The sequence below is a fragment of the Balaenoptera physalus genome (assembly GCF_965194825.1).
Source record: "Balaenoptera physalus genome assembly, chromosome: 10".
NCBI classification, from domain to species: domain Eukaryota; kingdom Metazoa; phylum Chordata; class Mammalia; order Artiodactyla; family Balaenopteridae; genus Balaenoptera; species Balaenoptera physalus.
In genome coordinates, this window is record NC_138889.1 from 48,098,781 (window position 1) to 48,116,008 (window position 17,228).

The following is a 17,228-nucleotide window of genomic DNA, read 5'->3' on the forward strand; positions in this document are numbered from 1 at the left end:
ACGTATTTCTAGTTTACAGTTCATGAAATATTTATAGATGTTCTCTTTCCTTCCTGTTGTATGGGTAAAATAAAGATATTAGGACTTCCTACACTATTCATGGTTCAAACTTAATCACTCTCATTTTCTTTGTTCTGCACCTTTGAATGTGAATATTAAAAAATACATACTCCTTATGAAGAACTTAGAAAATAACCAGAATTATAAAACAGAAGATTAAAATGATCTGTAATCAAACCACCAATTGATTTCACTTTTTAGCATTTTGTCTGTTTCCTTTCTAATCAGAAATGTGTATATATTAAAAAGAATTCCATCCTATCCCTTTTAAGCCATATTTATCCTTAAAGTGTCAACCCATAGAATTAGCTTATTAGCTACAGACCTATAGCTACATATACATAATGCCAGAGGGAGGAGGAAGAAAAAAAAGTAAAAGGTACCCAGGTCAGCAAAAAGAGCTAAATTGTCTTCAGAATAATATTTTATGATGCAAGAAAGCATGTAATACATCTTAAGTAGTGCTCAGGAACAAAGTCAATATTTTTAAAGTTTACATTTGAACCAGAAACATCCTTTATCTGGAAAAGTTATTGTCCTTTTGAATCTATTTAATTCAGTAGAGTTCTATTTAAAAAATAGAAAATCAGAACTGAGGTTAAGTTTTAAGCTCCAAGAAGCCTCTTTTGTTCCCTTTTTTTTTCCAGAAAAAATTATTAAGCAACTACTTTATGCCTTTCTGAAGAGGTACTTCTTGTCAGGTCATTTATGGTTCAACTTTGCATTTCTCTTTTTGTATGTCCAATATAAGAGCCTCAGTTGTCCACTTATTCTGCATATGTTGAAGTTATCAGATGCCACTAGATATATATCTGTTTGATAATGCACAACTTTGTGGAAAAATATTTTTCTATTCATTTTATAAATCATTGCTTGTATCTGTCTAAAATGGTAATGCATATATCTGCATTGTTGTAGATGATTGCAAATGTCCATAAAACGATAATAGTAAATACCACTGAGGGTTTCCTGATTTTTGCAATGATTCCTCCCTGGCCAGTTGTCTGCTCTTAACTCCCACCATTCCCCTTCAGCTCTCCCTAAAGGTTGTCCGAATGTAAGTTTCCATCTCCTACATATTCTGTCTCTGAAATCACAGAAATTGGCCAATAGTGTCTACATGACCTAAATGGGGTCCCTTCTAGTACCGCTTCTCTCCTGGACTCAGAGTTGCTTTAGTCTCTAGCATGAACGCGTGACTGAAGCCAAACTCATTAGCGTTCTCCCCCAGGATTCCTCCAACTGAGTTTGAGGGTAAGAGGCCTTTTCTCTTGGGTGGCAAAGGTGTGAGGATGTAAGCCCAGAGGCTGCTATCTAGGCAGCTCTCTCCCTTTTTCTATGCAAAAAGCTGCTGGGCAGATAGAGAAAATGAAGCTGACCTGATGGTGTTTCAGAGTCTAATTTCATTTCCTAAGGTTCTTGGTGTGGCCTTAATTTTTTAGCAATTCTGTTACTCCTGGGAGCTACCCTTCAGAGGACCTAGGCAATTAAATGAGTTTCTGATTTTTGCAAACAAAACCTTACGGCTAATCACGTAGATGGAGCATACTCGTTCTAGTAAATGACTGGTTAAATAAATGCCTCATGCTTAAACTTTCAATGTGAGAAATCTTTCTCATTAAAAGAGCATTATTCTTAGGACTCTCACGAGTTTAACTACATTAGTCAAGAGCTGGAGATAGTCTCAAGAGTTACCTTCAGTCCTGTTTGGAAAAAGGCAGAGTATAAATTCTCTCCTTGTGCTCCTGATGAAACTGAGTCAGACAGAAGACTTGATCTGTTTATAATGACTGAGCTAATTTGTAGCAACATCAAGGCTAGGACTCAGGTCCCTTAATTCTCTGTCTAAAGCTGTCCTGAGTTTAAGGGAACTTCCCTGTAATATAATAGATTTCCCTATAATAGAGCAGCTTACAATGTGTTTTTTGTGATTTTTAATCGGTATTAGTCCATTTTTCTTTCCCTTTTACCAGCCAGTTCATTCATAAGTTACTTGTTGAGCACGTACATGCCAACAGGCCCTGTATCAACTGCTGGTAATATTCCAAGTGCATAAAAGTGCCACTTCTGATTTCAAGAATTTTACTGTCTGGTGAGAAGGTAAGTTTCTAGAAATCATTGCAATCATTCATGATTAAAGTTGCTATAGGAAACCACTATGGAAGCACCTAAGAGAGCTACCCAACCCTACCCAGCTCAGGTTGGGGTGGAGCATTGGTCAGAGAAGACTCACCAGAGGGGATAATCTCAGGACCTTGTCATTACCAACCAGGCTCTTTGGTTACAACTTGGTTATGAGCATGATCTCACTCTGCTCTGTTAAAGTCATGTTAAAAAACAAAACAAAACAAAACAAAAAAACACATGTACTTCATTTCAGGCGAGGCTCAGAAAAATGGAAAAAGGCAAAAATGGAGGTAGCAGTACCTAGGTAAGGAGTAAAGAAATCCACAAGTATGATACTAAATCAGTTAATAAGTGTCTCTCTCCACCCACCCCCACAACTGCCATCCACACCACTCCCATTTATCCTACCACCACTCCTGACCAAAAGTTGCCGAACTGTGCGAAGAGGAGCACCAGCCCTGTGAGACAGAGCGTGAAATCAGTGTTCTGTGATCAGATAGGTTGATGAAACACTGCATACTCATTCTCTGCTTGGAGATGGGAGGGGGAAAGGGGAACAGCTCGCTTCTTGCCAAGCCTCCCCGCCCAACCTGAACCTGCCTTTTCTTGACTCACGTGTTACTGTTGCAGGTCTTTCTCTTCTGCTCCCAGTTCTGCCCTGTTGCTTTGGTTTCCCTCATGTCCAACCCCCATGATGCTAAAGTTCCTCTCCATTTAATGCAAGAAGTTCCATCACGTACCGCATTCTGTGACTGTCTGGGATTCTGAGTTAAAGAAACATTTTGATAAAGAAACATCTTGAATTATTTTTAATTCAAGAAACATTCTGAATTATTTTTAATTGTGATAAAGAAACATTTTGAATTATTTTTAACTTAACATTCCTAAAATTATTTAACCATAGATGCTTTTCTTTTTTTCCTGTACTATCTTATGAAACTTCGGAACCTGCTTTGAGATATCTTACTTTAACAAAGAAGGATGGTTGTCCCTCCAAACACTCCCATATAAAACTTTAATAATATGCAATGTTGTTTTATTTCCTAAGTGTTGTATTTTCTTTTCAGGGCCTATTGTATGCCTACACTATTGCTGAGTTCTTTTAAATATCTCATCTCGTTTTATACACATTCACAACAACCTTGTGAAGTTGGCATTATTTTTATCACAGACTATAGGTAAAGAAACTGAGGCTCAGAGAGAGGTTATGGTGACTTCCCTGAGGTTACCCAGCTAGCACTGGCAGAGCTAGGATAGTTCTGAGTCTTTCTATTGCACCTTTCCTCTTCAATAAAGAAATATACAAACAGTAAAATTTCAAATTGACTAAAAGATTCTAAAACTGGAGAATGTACCTGAATTTCATCCAAAAATTCAAAGCAGGATTCAAATGAAATCCCTGTGAATCAGGTAGATGTCAGCAGCTGAATACCTCCAAGTGAGATGTGTTTGCTCTGGATGGGCAGAAGACCTGAGATAGAGATGGAGTAAGAATAACCCAAGCAAAGCACATTGAGGGGATGGCCTGAGGCTTAGTTTGGCTGGAACCTAGCCAAGTAAGGACAGTCAGTGGAGATGAGAGAGGAGAGTTAAGTTGTGGCCGTGCTGGTTGGCCCTCAGTGTAGTGGTCTGCATTGATTCTGAGTAGGCAAGGTGAGGCAGCAAAGTTTTTTGAGCTGGGAGTGGGGATGAGGTATGGCCATCACTACACTTTAATGAGAGTAGTCAGGAGACAGTTTGGCAGGAATATGGAGGACAATTGCCATGGGAAGAAAATGGAGGCATGTGATCAGAGAAGAGATTACACAGGGCCTGACTCAGGGTGAAATGTCAGAGTGATTGTGAGAAAGGAGGATATCACCATCATCATCATGAAGCAGAGGTGGAAAAGGCCTGGGCTAATAAGATAATCACAGCATGGCTGACTCCACAGTATGTGAAAAGGCAGAGTGTAAAGACTTTGATGAATAGTGCCTGGTCCAGGGAAAGTGCTCAATGATTATTTGCTGAATAATGAATTATTTCATTTAGTTACATGATATTTCAATATGACACGATAGGAACTTCAGATTGATGTATCTCCTCTTTTTTTTCCTATTACAAGTTTGTAGAATGAAGAAAAGGATAGGGTTATTCCACATCAGGAAGAAGAAAATTATTTAGCACATGCTAACTACTGCTTCAGGGAGGTTGCCCGGGCTAAGAATGACTTGATATCTGACTGAGGAGTTTAAGACTTAGACAACAGGGGTTAGTAGGGAGGAGTAGACATAGATTCTAAGGTTGGGGCCAGAGTTCTGGTAGCTAGCTAGCATCATGACATTCTAAATACAAAAAGGTGACTAAAAGATGAATTTGTTTAGTCTTATCAACACATTCACTTTTACTCATAGTTCTTTTTCTATATGTTTTCACCCAAGATAACTTTATTCTAACAACGGTGGCAGAATGTTACCTACCATATCAGTAAACAAAGGATGTTGCAGCCATCAAACCATCACATTACAGCTGCCCAGACAGTGAGCCCTGAGGGACTTCAGGATAGAAAAAGGACACCCCCCATCTAGCAGTCAGACACTGCAGCCGCCCCTGAGTGTCCACCCTGAGGAGACACTCCTCAGACACTTCCAGGATGAGAAAGCACAGGATACTGGCCCCAGATAGCTGAGATGCATATCAAAGGAATGATTTCAGTGAGCCCAGACCCTTGCATCTTCCCATACATAGAAAAACACTAAATTCCTTAACTTGAGATATCTGGTTTTCTTTAACTAACAGTAATCTTTTGATGTTCTGACTACTTGATCTTTGTTGCAAAAATTCCTATGTATCCAAGCTCCTCCTTTACCTCTTCAGAACGGTCCCTCGGAGCTATCCAAGAGGCTGTGTCCAGGCTTAAGTTTTGTCCGCAAATACAACATAATTCTCAACTTTTCGGTCAACAGTACTATCTGGAAAAGCAATGATTTCAAACTCTCTACTAAAAAGTTAGTTGAGGGCTGGGCAAAAGGATCATATATAAAGAAAATAACGAAGTCGTTAAGCTAGAATTGACCTTTCATTCAGTTTCACAAAGTTCTTAAGAGGAAAAGATGATATTAAAATAATTGTGTATAGGGGCTTCCCTAGTGGCGCAGTGGTTGAGAGCCTGCCTGCTAATGCAGGGGACACGGGTTCAAGCCCTGGTCTGGGAAGATCCCACATACCATGGAGCAACTGGGCCCCTGAGCCACAGCTACTAAGCCTGCGCGTCTGGAGCCCATGCTCCGCAACAAGAGAGACTACGATAGTAGGAGGCCCGTGCACCGCGATGAAGAGTGGCCCCCAGTTGCCGCAACTGGAGAAAGCCCTCGCACAGAAACGAAGACCCAACACAGCCAAAAATAAATAAATAAATAAAATTAAAAAATAATAATAATAATAATTGTGTATAATATAGAGTCATAAAAATACATAATGTTACTCAGCTTCTACTTATGCCCCAAATAAGATACTTCTAATCGTGGTAATTCTGTCAAGTGGGTGTTATTCTCTCTAAATTGTAGGTGAGGCCCAGAAAAATTAAGCATTTGTCTAAGTTCATCTAGTTATTAAAAAGCGCAGGTCACCTGAAATCATTTTTGAAGCAACAAGATATGAAGAATTATTTTTAAGAGAGTGAAATCAGTACTCCAACGTAGGTCCACTCAATTGCAAAGCCTTTAGCAGTTCAGCTCAATTTTTATAAACTGGTTCAGTCAGTCTTCCTTCGTTTTACCTAAAAAGAATGGTGTCAAATCATAGCTGGAAAACAAGATAAGAACAACCAGTTTGACTTGTGAAGTAAATTCTGTTGTGAATATGTTTTCCTTTTCACTCCCTACAGAAATCACCAACATCTGAAATTATTTTTAGGTTGAAACCTGAACCTGTTACTCTTCTGAGGGCCTCATTGATTGGTTCATCCATCCATCCATCCATTCATTCATTCATTTGTTCATTCATTTACCCAGTATATTCCAGGTGACTACTGACTGCAGGCACTGCGCTAGACACTAGGCCACAGCAGTAGGGCCCCTCGGAGCCCCCTGTGCTGTGAAGATACAGACAAACAAGCTGTTACATATTGACCAGTGATAGATTCCCGAATAGAGTGGTGCTTGTCGCAGTCTGGGGGAGTTAGAGGCAACTTCTTATGAGAGGTGATCACTGAAGAATGACTTAAAGGGAGAAGGTGAAGAGAAGCAGACACAAGAAGGGAGCATGTATTCATCTGAGGATGTATATGTAATGTCTAAGTGCTTCATCTCTGTGTAACGTTTAATTCTAACACGTACCCTGTGAAGTGTACTTGTCATTAACCTCATTTTACAGATTAAGCAGGGAAGTCTCAGGATTTGGACTTGCCCTTGGTCCTGCAGTAAGTGGCAACCAAGTTTCAAAGCTTGACTCCAAAGCTCATTCTCTTTCCATTACTTCCTGGGACAGCAATGTTCTAGTCTCAGTTCTTGCATTTGGCACATAGAGGTGTCAGAATGAAAGCATTTAATCACAATAGAAATGAATTGTAAAGCGTACTTTCTTCTCATAGTTAACATTCCATAAATATGACTTTGGATTGAGTAAGTCCAGCCAATACTGTGGCTAAGTGGGTTATCCTATATGTGTTTCAGTTTCCTAATCTGTAAAATAGGTTAATAGTATACCCACCTCCCATGGTGTACTAAAGTTAATGAGATTATTTATATATGAAGCGTACATGCATAGGACCTGAGTGAGGGTTCCATAGTAAGTGTACAATAAATGCCAGCAATTATTACTATTAACATTTTGTGTCTAGTGGGCCATTTATCTTCTCAAACTGATGAATGAGAAAGTATTTTGACTGAAGGCTTTTGTTTTTATTAATAAGGTTTATTAAATCAGGCTAAATGATAGTTTTTACACTTATGTTTATTCTTTACTCTCTTTTTGAGATGAGACTTCAGTCTTCATTCCTTCAGCAAACATTTATAGAGAGGATTATGACACAGTAGGATAAGACCAGGGGCTCTGGGCTTGAGTCTTGCTTTGTCATTTAATAGCTCTGGAACTTTCTGGGGTCATAGTAGTGGCTGAGCATGGGCTAGAGAATCAGGTCCCAAAAGTTTGACTTGCTGGCTGTGTAGCCCTGGGAAAAAATTTTAATCTCTCTATACCTCAATTTCTTCACCTGAGTTTTCATGAGGACTGACTTAGTTAATACAGTTAAAGTACTTAAAAGTTACCTGGCCTATAAAAAGTTATCAACAGGTATCAGCTAATTTTGGTAACATTGTTTAGAGTTCTTGTATTACACTAGGCTCTGTACTGGGAACCAGGAACACAAACATAACGACAACAGGCAGTTATGAGTCAATGGTAAGTGCCAAGCGGGTAGAAAGTGCCAGGGAGCACTGAAGATACATTTCAGAGTGCTGAGAGATGGCTACTCAGAAGAGATAATGTTTCTAGAAACAAAGCGTTGTGCAAGCAGCAAGAACTAAGAGGTAGCCTATGTGATGCTAGGCAAGTCACTTTCCTTCTCTGTTGCCTTAATTTCCTGATGCATCAAAGATAGCAGGTTGAATTAGTGATGTCTAATTTCCCTCCCTCTTTAATATTGGGTGGTTCTCTCTAAGTTTGGAGATTCTCTACGGCTGAAGTGGGGTTCCAGATGCTGCTGGAGTGGTGAGAAGGAGATAAGGGAAGAGAGTTTTAAGGAAGGTGGCCCTGGGACTGTACAGAAGAGGGGAAAAAGAGGGTATGAGATGAACTTTGACATCTAGTGTGTAAAGGACAGGGGCTGAGCTAGAGCGATGGTGGGGATGGGGGAGGCATTGTCAGAGGGACACAGTCTTTGGAGTTGATTCTGTGAACTTTCCTCTTCCTTCTCCATATCTCCATGCTGACAATGGGACTCTATCCTGTGTTGAAATCAGAGACAATATGGCTCCATCTGTCCTTCCCAGTGCCCATTAGATAGACTGAAGTCTGCTAGCTTTCAGATAATAGGACATGATTAGGACGTGGTTTGTCTGAATCACACTCTCCATGTCTGTCTTCCTTTCATGGAGAAGTGTGACAAAGTGCAAAACCATGGGCTCTGGATTTAGGTAGACCTTCGCTTGGGCACTTACCAACTGTTGGCCAGAGACTCTAAGACATCGGCAAGGAGAAGAGGAAGAGAAAATATAGAACCTTTGAGGATTGGATTGGGAGCCCGATTTTGCCCCTTACTGTCGCTGAGACCTTGAGTCTGTCATTAGCTTCTCTGAACCTTACTTTCCTGTTCTGTCAAATAAGGGCAGTACCTCCCACCTTGACTTTATTTTGAAGATTAAATGAAGTGCCAACTTCTGAGAACAATGTTTGAGATATAGGATTCAGTTTGGAGGCGCCCCAGTAGAAGCTCATGATTGCCAATGGGAGGAAGCAGTTACCCAAAGGAAAGGAGGAGTGATATGGGGGATAAGGGAGGAAAAAAGTGCTATACAGACAAAAATAAAGGTGTCCACTGTGCTTTCCCCACATTAGACTTGAACTACAGTAAATGAGAGCTAGCAAAAGGTTTGGCAGTTATGTGCTCCATAAACAAGTGCTGAATCTTCTTAGAGAAAGTATTTTCAAAACACCTGTTCTGTGTGAGACTTCTTACACTGGTGTTATTATCTAGTGGGCCACCTTCTCTAATTAAAATTTCACAGGGCTGAGGAATTTAGTGCCCTAACTTCAGAGCTTCTGATACACTTGGTGTTATGTTGGAGGCTGACGTATTTGGAAAGATTACGGGAGGATGAATGCTCTGCCAGCTTCTAACTAGGCAGATGTGAAGGTTTTCTGCTAGAAGGTTTTTGCTGTCTGGCACCGGGGGTCAGAGATTAAATAATTTGCCACCAGACAGATGTTCTGAAGAGCTAATTTAAAAACTGACACGTACCCAAGACCTCAGATAGATTTATATGCCTTCTTTGGGAAGATCAGAATCATCACAGCTTAAAATCACTGTATTAAATGTTATTTCCGGAGAGTTCACAATTGAAATAAAAAGGAGCATCTTTCAAGACATTCTTAATTATATGAGTGCGTCTCAAATCTGGATGCACATTTTAAAAAATTTTTATTGGAGTATAGTTGATTTAAAATGTTGTGTTAGTTTCTGCTGTACAGCACAGTGAATCAGTTATCCATATATATATACTCACTCTTTTTTAGACATTTTCCATATAGGTCATAGTATTGAGTAGAGTTCCCTGTGCTATACAGTAGGTCCTTAATAGTTATCTATGTTATATATAGTAATGTGTATATGTCAATCCCAATCTCCCAGTTTATCCCTCCCCACCCCTTTCCCCCCTGGTAACCATAAGATTGTTTTCTACATCTGTGACTCTATTCCTGTTTTGTAAATAAGTTCATTTGTACCATTTTTTTAGATTCCACATATAGGTGATATCATATGATATTTGTCTTTCTCTGTCTGACTTGCTTCACTCAGTATGACAATCTCTAGGTCCATCCATGTTGCTACAAATGGCATTATTTCGTTCTTTTTATTGGATGCACATTTTAAAGAAGTGGAAGATCTTTAAAAAATACTTATGCTGGGCCTCATCCCAGATCAATGTCTGGGAGGAGGGTCCTGGTAATAGATTTTTTTGAACTCTCCAAGTGACTTGAATATGCAGCCAGGACTGAGAACTACTGATTTAGAAATAAAATTATTTTAATATCTGTTTTAATCCTTGGAGGTACAGTCATGTAATGTATGGAAGCAGAATAGAAAGTGCAGTCAGGGCGCTCTTGGTTGGAATGACAGATTGACCAAGATCTTGTTCCGCTCTGGTTAAGTTACTCAACCTTGTTAAAGGTTAAAGTTTCCTTACCTTTAAAATGTGGTTATTAGTTCTTTAATAGATTTTTGTGAGGATTGGATGTGAACAATATCTCATAAGTAAAGCACCTGCTATATGCCCAGCTGGGAGTAGACACAGTAATACTCTGGTAGTTACTACCATTTGTTTTTACTAGAATGCTTTGTTAGGCATTTTAAGCTTATTTCTCAGGCATGCTTATTGATATAAATTAAATGATTCTGAGCAGAGACATAAAGATGAGCACACATCAACCTAAAGTAGTCAGCACAATAGACCATCTTGTCATATTGCAAATATGTAAATAAATCACAGTCAGATTCAGTCTAAGTGTACGTGTCTTGAAAGCCATAGGATGTATAATTTACCTTTACAGCAAAAGATGTTCTTGGAGGTGTTGTTACAGCTCTCTAGAATAAACATCAGTAAAAATTCCCAGGTAGTATTTTGCACTTATACCAGCAGCTCTGTTTCTTAACAGTCACCTAGAAAATGTGGGCTTGGCTGTGTCTGCTTGGCTGCCAAGTAGCACAATCAATTATATTGGAATCTAATTGCCCAAAAGTTAGTTCTGTATTGCTGTTCCTTCTCCTAGTCTAAATCTTGACTATGACTTCTGTACAGAAAGACAGAAGGACCAGCAATGCAAAGTAGCCTTGCCTGAGGCCCTGACTGCAACTTCTTACCCTTTTAATGCTGGAAACACACACCCTGCCCATGCTGTGTTCCTTTATTTATTTGGGGGAAATATTTAGGGGGACTTGAGATAAGGGGATCCAAGCATGTGCCCTAAACACTATACATCTTGCCTTTTTGTAGTGAGTATATAGTAAAGATCACGGCAAATATTAATGTTTACTGTTCTCTCTGGACTCACACCTGGCCCTACCACTTATCAGTGTGTGTCTTGGGGCCAGCCACTTATGCCTACTCAATCTCAAGTTTCTTCAGCTGCAAAGTGAAGGAATAGAATACACACATTATCATGTTCTCCTGATAATTAAATGAGGAGACTATGTAGATAACATTTATTGAATGTATGCCCTATCCCCTTCACTGTTCTAAGTGTCTCACATGTTCTAAGTATTAACATGTATTAACTTAAAATTGCCTATAAAGTAGATCTCTTGATTCCCTTTTTACAGAGGAGGAAACTAAGGTGTGGAGTGGAGTGGTTGAAACAGTTTGCCCAAGGTCACACAAGCAGAAAGTGGGAGCTGAGATTAGAGTTTGGCTTCAGACCTGCCCTCTAGACACTATGCATTGTACCCTTTTGTAGAAAGCATGTGATCAGTATAAGTACTTGCTCCTCTTCCTGGCTTCCTCTTGAAGGTTCCAATCTGAAATAGGTATGCCATGGCAACCAGCACCACGGTACACATGATAGGTATTTCCTAAGTGCTCACTGAAAGATTAAGTAATTAAAAAGAGTGCTAAGGGTCCATATAGTTTTGTCTAGTATGGGATTGTGTTTATTGACACTTCAGTTGCAAAAAAGCCTCAGTGACTCTATCTGGCCAACTTAGCATTCAAGGCTCTACAGTAACCTGGCTCCAGATGCCCTTTCCAACCTTATACCTCTGCTGTTTACCTTGCTAGTACAAGCTCAGTCAAGGACAGAGCTTATTTTAACCTCTTTATCTTTGTATGCCTCATACTTAGTGGGACTCTAAATAATATTAATTGAATGACTGTGACTCAGTCATCAGGGACTGCTACCCTGTTCCTGTATAAAATCTAAAAGCAGGTACAGCCATTCCTTGGTTCTGATGGTTTCCTTGGTCCAGAACCCCATCCTACATAATCTCCTGCCTTAGTCCTAACACCAGCTAGCCTTTACTCAGTGGGTTAAAGGTCACAGTTTCACCAGCATCATCTTATCTTTTACTAAAATGATCCTGCTAGGCTGCCACTAATTGGGCTTAGGTTTTAGTTGTTTTTCTCATAATGATGATGGATTTTCATTCATTTGTCCACACTGCACCCTCTTCGTTAGTAGATTTTGCCAATTTGTACATTAATGAAAGAAAACCCTATTTAACTATGATGTTAATATTTGATTGGAGGTATTAAATATACTACTGTCAAATCTAACTTGTATGTGAAGGAAGGCCCTTTTTGATGCTTAAAACTTGCTTTATGAAAGAGAAGGGGACTAAGATTTATTTTGCACCCATTGGGCCTAACCCTGTAGTAAGAACTTTTATTTGTTATTGCACTTGATTTTCAAAACAGTCTTGAAAAGGAATATAGCTTGGTAAGAGCCAGGCTTTGATGTCAGAAACACCTGGGTGTGAGTTCTGGCCCTCAGACCCATCTGCTGCATGCTTTTGTGGGGGAAGTCTCTTATTCTCTCTAAACTTAAGTTTCCTTACCTGTAAACAGATACGATGATGTCCTGTGTTTGGTATTTGGGGTGAGATGTTGTTGCTCGTTCCCCAACACACAAGCAATAGCCAAAAGAGAATCAAAGTATATGTTTATTAATGGCTAGGAAAGCACCTTCAAACCACCCAAACGTAGAGCTTCTTTAGTGAGATGTGCTGGCCCTAGAGGCCAAGGCCTGGGAGGCTAAGTGAAGCTACACTTCCCCACTTTCCTTGAATAAGAGGCAGTGGAGGACCATGGACCAGGCTTCTAACTGATCACGTAAACAAGCGGCTGGACCCAAGAGCAAAGCATTGACCTGGGTCTGTCCCAAAGATCCAGACTCTGCCTACGTCAGATTACTTCCTGGGAGCAGGTAGTTTAAATGTGATCCCTGGGCCTGATACTGGGAAGAAGAAGAGTGACAGAAGGCATGGTGAGCATGGGCAGTGGGAAGAGGGCAGAAGTATGGCTACTCTCTATGGACGGGTTTCCATGGCATAAGGCAGATACTTCAGCTGAAGGGAGAAAGGTCACTCTCACCTCTATCCCAACAATAACGACAAAATAAATAATAACAAAAAACTAATCCTTGTCTTACAGGGCTTTAAATGGGTTTAAATAAGATTAGGTATATGAAGTGCCCAGCACTGCGAAAGCACCAATAACCCCTACACCCCATAAAGAAAAGCAATTTTTTATTAGATAAGTATTCTCATCGAGAACGTCATATAGATGAGGAAAGGGAAGCTCAGAGACGTGAATTCTGGTCTGGTATAAAAACGAGTAACAACAACATCACAAACAAACAAAAAAGCAACCAGAACTTCACCTTGTTTCAGATTTAGAAACCCTCAGAGGAATTTTTATTAAGGCTCTGTAAATGGGAGAGGTTTGTTGTTTCTGGAACTTGAAAAGTTACCTTAAGCTTTCATAGCAAGTGAACTCAGGGTTGGGCTTGAATGATCGGAAATGTGCTAATGAATATTTACAGCTAATTGCATTAGCCATAGATACCATTTGGAAAACATCACTACCTCTTACATTTTCCATGTAATATGATTTCATGCAATACATTTTCCATGTAATATGATTTCATGCAATGATCTCAAAATATATCAACAACGCTGACATACATACAAAAATTAGGGATAAATAGTTATACTTCAGATTGGACAACAAGGCCTTGGGGCAAAACAATTTGACAAAAATGTCCTTCTCTCTTTCCATTGAATATAAGGAGACACATCAGAGAAGTTCTACAAATTGTGATAAAGACAGTCAAATCTGACTTTACAAGAGATCAAGGTTTTTTGTTTAGTATATTAGTAGTAAATATTCTGTATTTCTCAGTTTTCTGACTAGCAGAGAAAAGGCAACTTAATCTATAGTTACTGAATAAACTATATATATTTTTTTGACCCAGTAATCTCATTCTTTTCCTATAACTCTGCTGAGATATAATTCACATGCCGTACAATTCACCCCTTTAAGGTGTACAATCCAATGGTTTTTAGTATACCCAGAGTTGTGCAAGCATCACCACAACCAATTTTAGAACATTTTCATCACTCCAAAAAGAAACGCCACCCACCCTGCATCCACTAGCAATCACTCCAATTCCCGACAATCACTTTCCCCACCCGGCCCTAGCCAACCACCAACAATCTGTTTTCTGTCTCCTTGGATTTGCCTATTTTGGACATTTCATGTAAATGAATCGTACAATATGTGGTCCTTCGTGACTGCCTTCTTTCACTTAGCATGACGTTTTCAAGGTTCATCCATGTTCTGCTATTGCAAAATATTCCATGTTGTGTGTATTCCATTCCTGTTCATGAGCATCCTCAGCTTTTCCAGTTTTTCTTTTTTCTTTCTCTTCTTTTTTCTTTTTTTATTGGTTATGAAAAGTTCTACAATAAACATTCTTGTACATCTTTCCTGAGGCACAAATGCTTTTATTGCCATGGAATGGATTCCCAAGAGTGAAACAATATATTTTAGATTCAAAGGTTTGCTCCATATTTTCTCCAAGTTGAAGCTTAGTTCATTCTTGAAACTAGATTCATATTTCTGATTTCATATTTTTCTTTGAAGAGTTATGTCCACCTGGATTGTCTAAGTAATGTCACTGTAATAACCCCAAATCTCAGTGGCTTAAAGTCATAATTCTCATTCATCCTACATGAATCATCATAGGATACTTGGCTGTTTTTGAACCTCATTCATAGACTTAGGCCAAGAGAATTTCCATCTCTATGCTTTCCATGTTTGCAGAAGCAGGGAGAAAAGAACATGGTGAATTGAGCATTGTCTCTTATTGCTTCTACACGAAAGTGAAAGTGAGACACATCATTTATCTTCCCATTTCATTGTCCCATGTAAGTCACATGTCCATGCCTAACTTCAAAGATGTCAGAACAGGGCACTCCTACCATTTGACTGGAAGGCAGAGAGCCAGAAGTACTTGTGAAACCACTAATGACTGCTGCAAGAGGTATCTTATTATTCCTATTTCATATCAAGGTCACAAAGGTAGTTTATGGCAGAGTGCAATTATGAACCTAATTTAGATTGAAGACCTACTGTGTCTTCTACAATATTATGCTATAATGTAAGAGTATGTAAAAATAAGCAAATTGCCCTCTAATTTAAATTCAGTCTACTAAGTGAGCCCACCAAACACTATTCCTCCTAAGTGACAAAACAAATACATATTTTACTTTTGTGAAGGACTAAAGAATAAAGTTCTTAGAGGTAATAAATGAGAGTGAAGGGAATAGAAAGAGGATGCATGGATAGGGTTTAGGAAGAGATATTTAAATACTGCCTTTTTGTCTCACATAAATCTCTGCCATAGCATCCTTGTAGAATATTGAATAATAAGAGCTGTTTTTTCCCCTTAGGAAAATATCAACATTGATGAAGCTTCCAGATGCCTGGTGAAACATATACTTGCGAACGAGTGTGACCTGATGGAATCCATTCAGCCTGACATCGTGAGGCCCCATCTCACATCTCCCAGGGTTGTCAGCTGCTCCAGCTGTGCTAAATCCTAGTAGGCTCCTGTGCTGGCATATGATGGAAGTGATCCAATCATCTCATGAATTGTGTCTCAGTTCCTACCATTTTGGGCAAATATCAGGATAGGGATACACCTGGGGCAAGCCAAAGATCTATGCCTGTATCTTTCCTCTAAGAGAAGTAGCTAATGTTCTTTTTATGTTTTTCTCAGCATCAGCACAGTGTTTACAAGCTTTTAAAATATTTAGTCTGTTACAAAATTCTGTCTTGTAGCTGACCATAATTGTGCAGGGCCAGAGTCGGCCTGGTTATTTGCTTCTTTGAGTCAGCCAAGGCCTCAGGTCTGAAAGAGAAGGGGGAGAAGAACAGACTAGCTGTCAAGTTAAGCATTGGCTTTCACTTTGCCCCTGGTGTCTTTGTTCATATTTCAGTACATCCTCTGCTGGTCTGACAGGCCTACTAAGTAGAAACAGTATTTTCTCCAGAGATGACCTCCATTCTCAACAGACCTAAAGTTATCTCTGATTTAGCTCTTCAGAGTCATGTACACAGGCTTCCTGTGCTTTTGTTGCTTTTATTGTCCCTTGCCATGCCCTGAATGTTGGTTTAACTGAAAACTTTATGAAAAGACTGCCCCTGGTATGTGCCTTTCTTTTAGCTTTCTGTGACTCAAGCTGTGGGACTCTTCTGTGCGTGTAATACATATTATATATATTTTCACAAGTGAAAATAAAACATTAAAAGATGCTGTTTCCTTATTTCTGCAAGTGCTTTAAGTTTCTTAGTATTCTAAACTTTTTTTTTTTGACTGTTTGTCCATAGTTCTCAAGACCCATTTCTAAAATTTAATTTCAAAAAAGAGATGCGAAATATGCACTTAAAGGAATGGTACTATTAAAACGGAGATGAATCCAAAGCATCTATATCTACAGTTCACATTGGCGTTTAGGTCAGGAAAGCAAGCAGTACATATACACATTTTTGGTTAAGCAGAGGAATATATCCTCATATATTCTGGTCAGGAAAGGTGCCAAGCTAATCAACATACAGAGAAACAACTAAAATATGCATGGTGATATCTTGCTTTACACAATGGCTGTGGTGCAGGTATGCTGCAGGTAGCTACTACTGTTTAAAGGCACTATTTTTCATTAATATTCATAATGCACTCACAGGAGCCTTGTAACCAATGTCTTTGGGTGTCCTCTCCATATTATCTTGGCAGTCATTGTTTCCATAAGTACCAACCACACAGCTTCCTATTATTTGTCTCTGTGACCCTTTCCCTAAGGGCATTCTCTGGCCTCTGGAGCCCTTGACACAAGAGGCAGGCAGGCCAGTGAGTTAATGTCTCCAGAGCAGCCCAAAACCAATGATAGCAGGGACTGGGGGATGAATACCTTAGGTTCTTTGTCTCTTGGGAAGACCAGTTCTGAGGCATGCTCTATGCAGCCTCTTAGACAACCCCAGTGGCACTAATAGTCCTTGGTTCCCACAGGGGAAACCTTCCCACCTGCTGCATCCTTTATTGGCTTCATTTCCTTCTTTCCTCACTTCCCCACTCTTCTACTGGTGCTTCCTAGGTCACTTTCCAAATAAACTACTTTCACTCAAATTCTGTTTCAGGGTCTTATATGGGAACCCAAACCTCGCCTAAGCTAGTTGGGACAGAGGTGGTTTAGGAAACAGATCCTCAATACCAGCGTTTGAACTGAGTGATTCACTACCAGTTGGTAGCAGGGACCCCCTTGCTGGTGGATAATGTAAGGGAGCTAATCC

The 17,228-nt window shown here is 39.6% G+C and overlaps 1 protein-coding gene across 2 annotated transcripts in view; it reads left to right on the forward strand.

Annotated features, from left to right (window-relative positions):
* RAB38 (RAB38, member RAS oncogene family) overlaps positions 1–16,207 on the forward strand; it is a 62,898-nt gene extending 46,691 nt beyond the window's left edge. The window contains exons 3-4 of one of the 2 annotated variants that reach the window (XM_082410283.1): positions 2,441–2,491; positions 15,332–15,448. In XM_082410283.1, coding sequence (XP_082266409.1) covers positions 2,441–2,491 — 51 coding nt within the window. In that variant the 3' untranslated portion in view covers positions 15,332–15,448. Of the gene's footprint in view, positions 1–2,440; positions 2,492–15,331 lie in introns of both variants that reach the window. The other variant, XM_082410282.1, reaches the window with a different exon arrangement.
* The last annotated feature ends 1,021 nt before the right edge of the window (positions 16,208–17,228 follow it).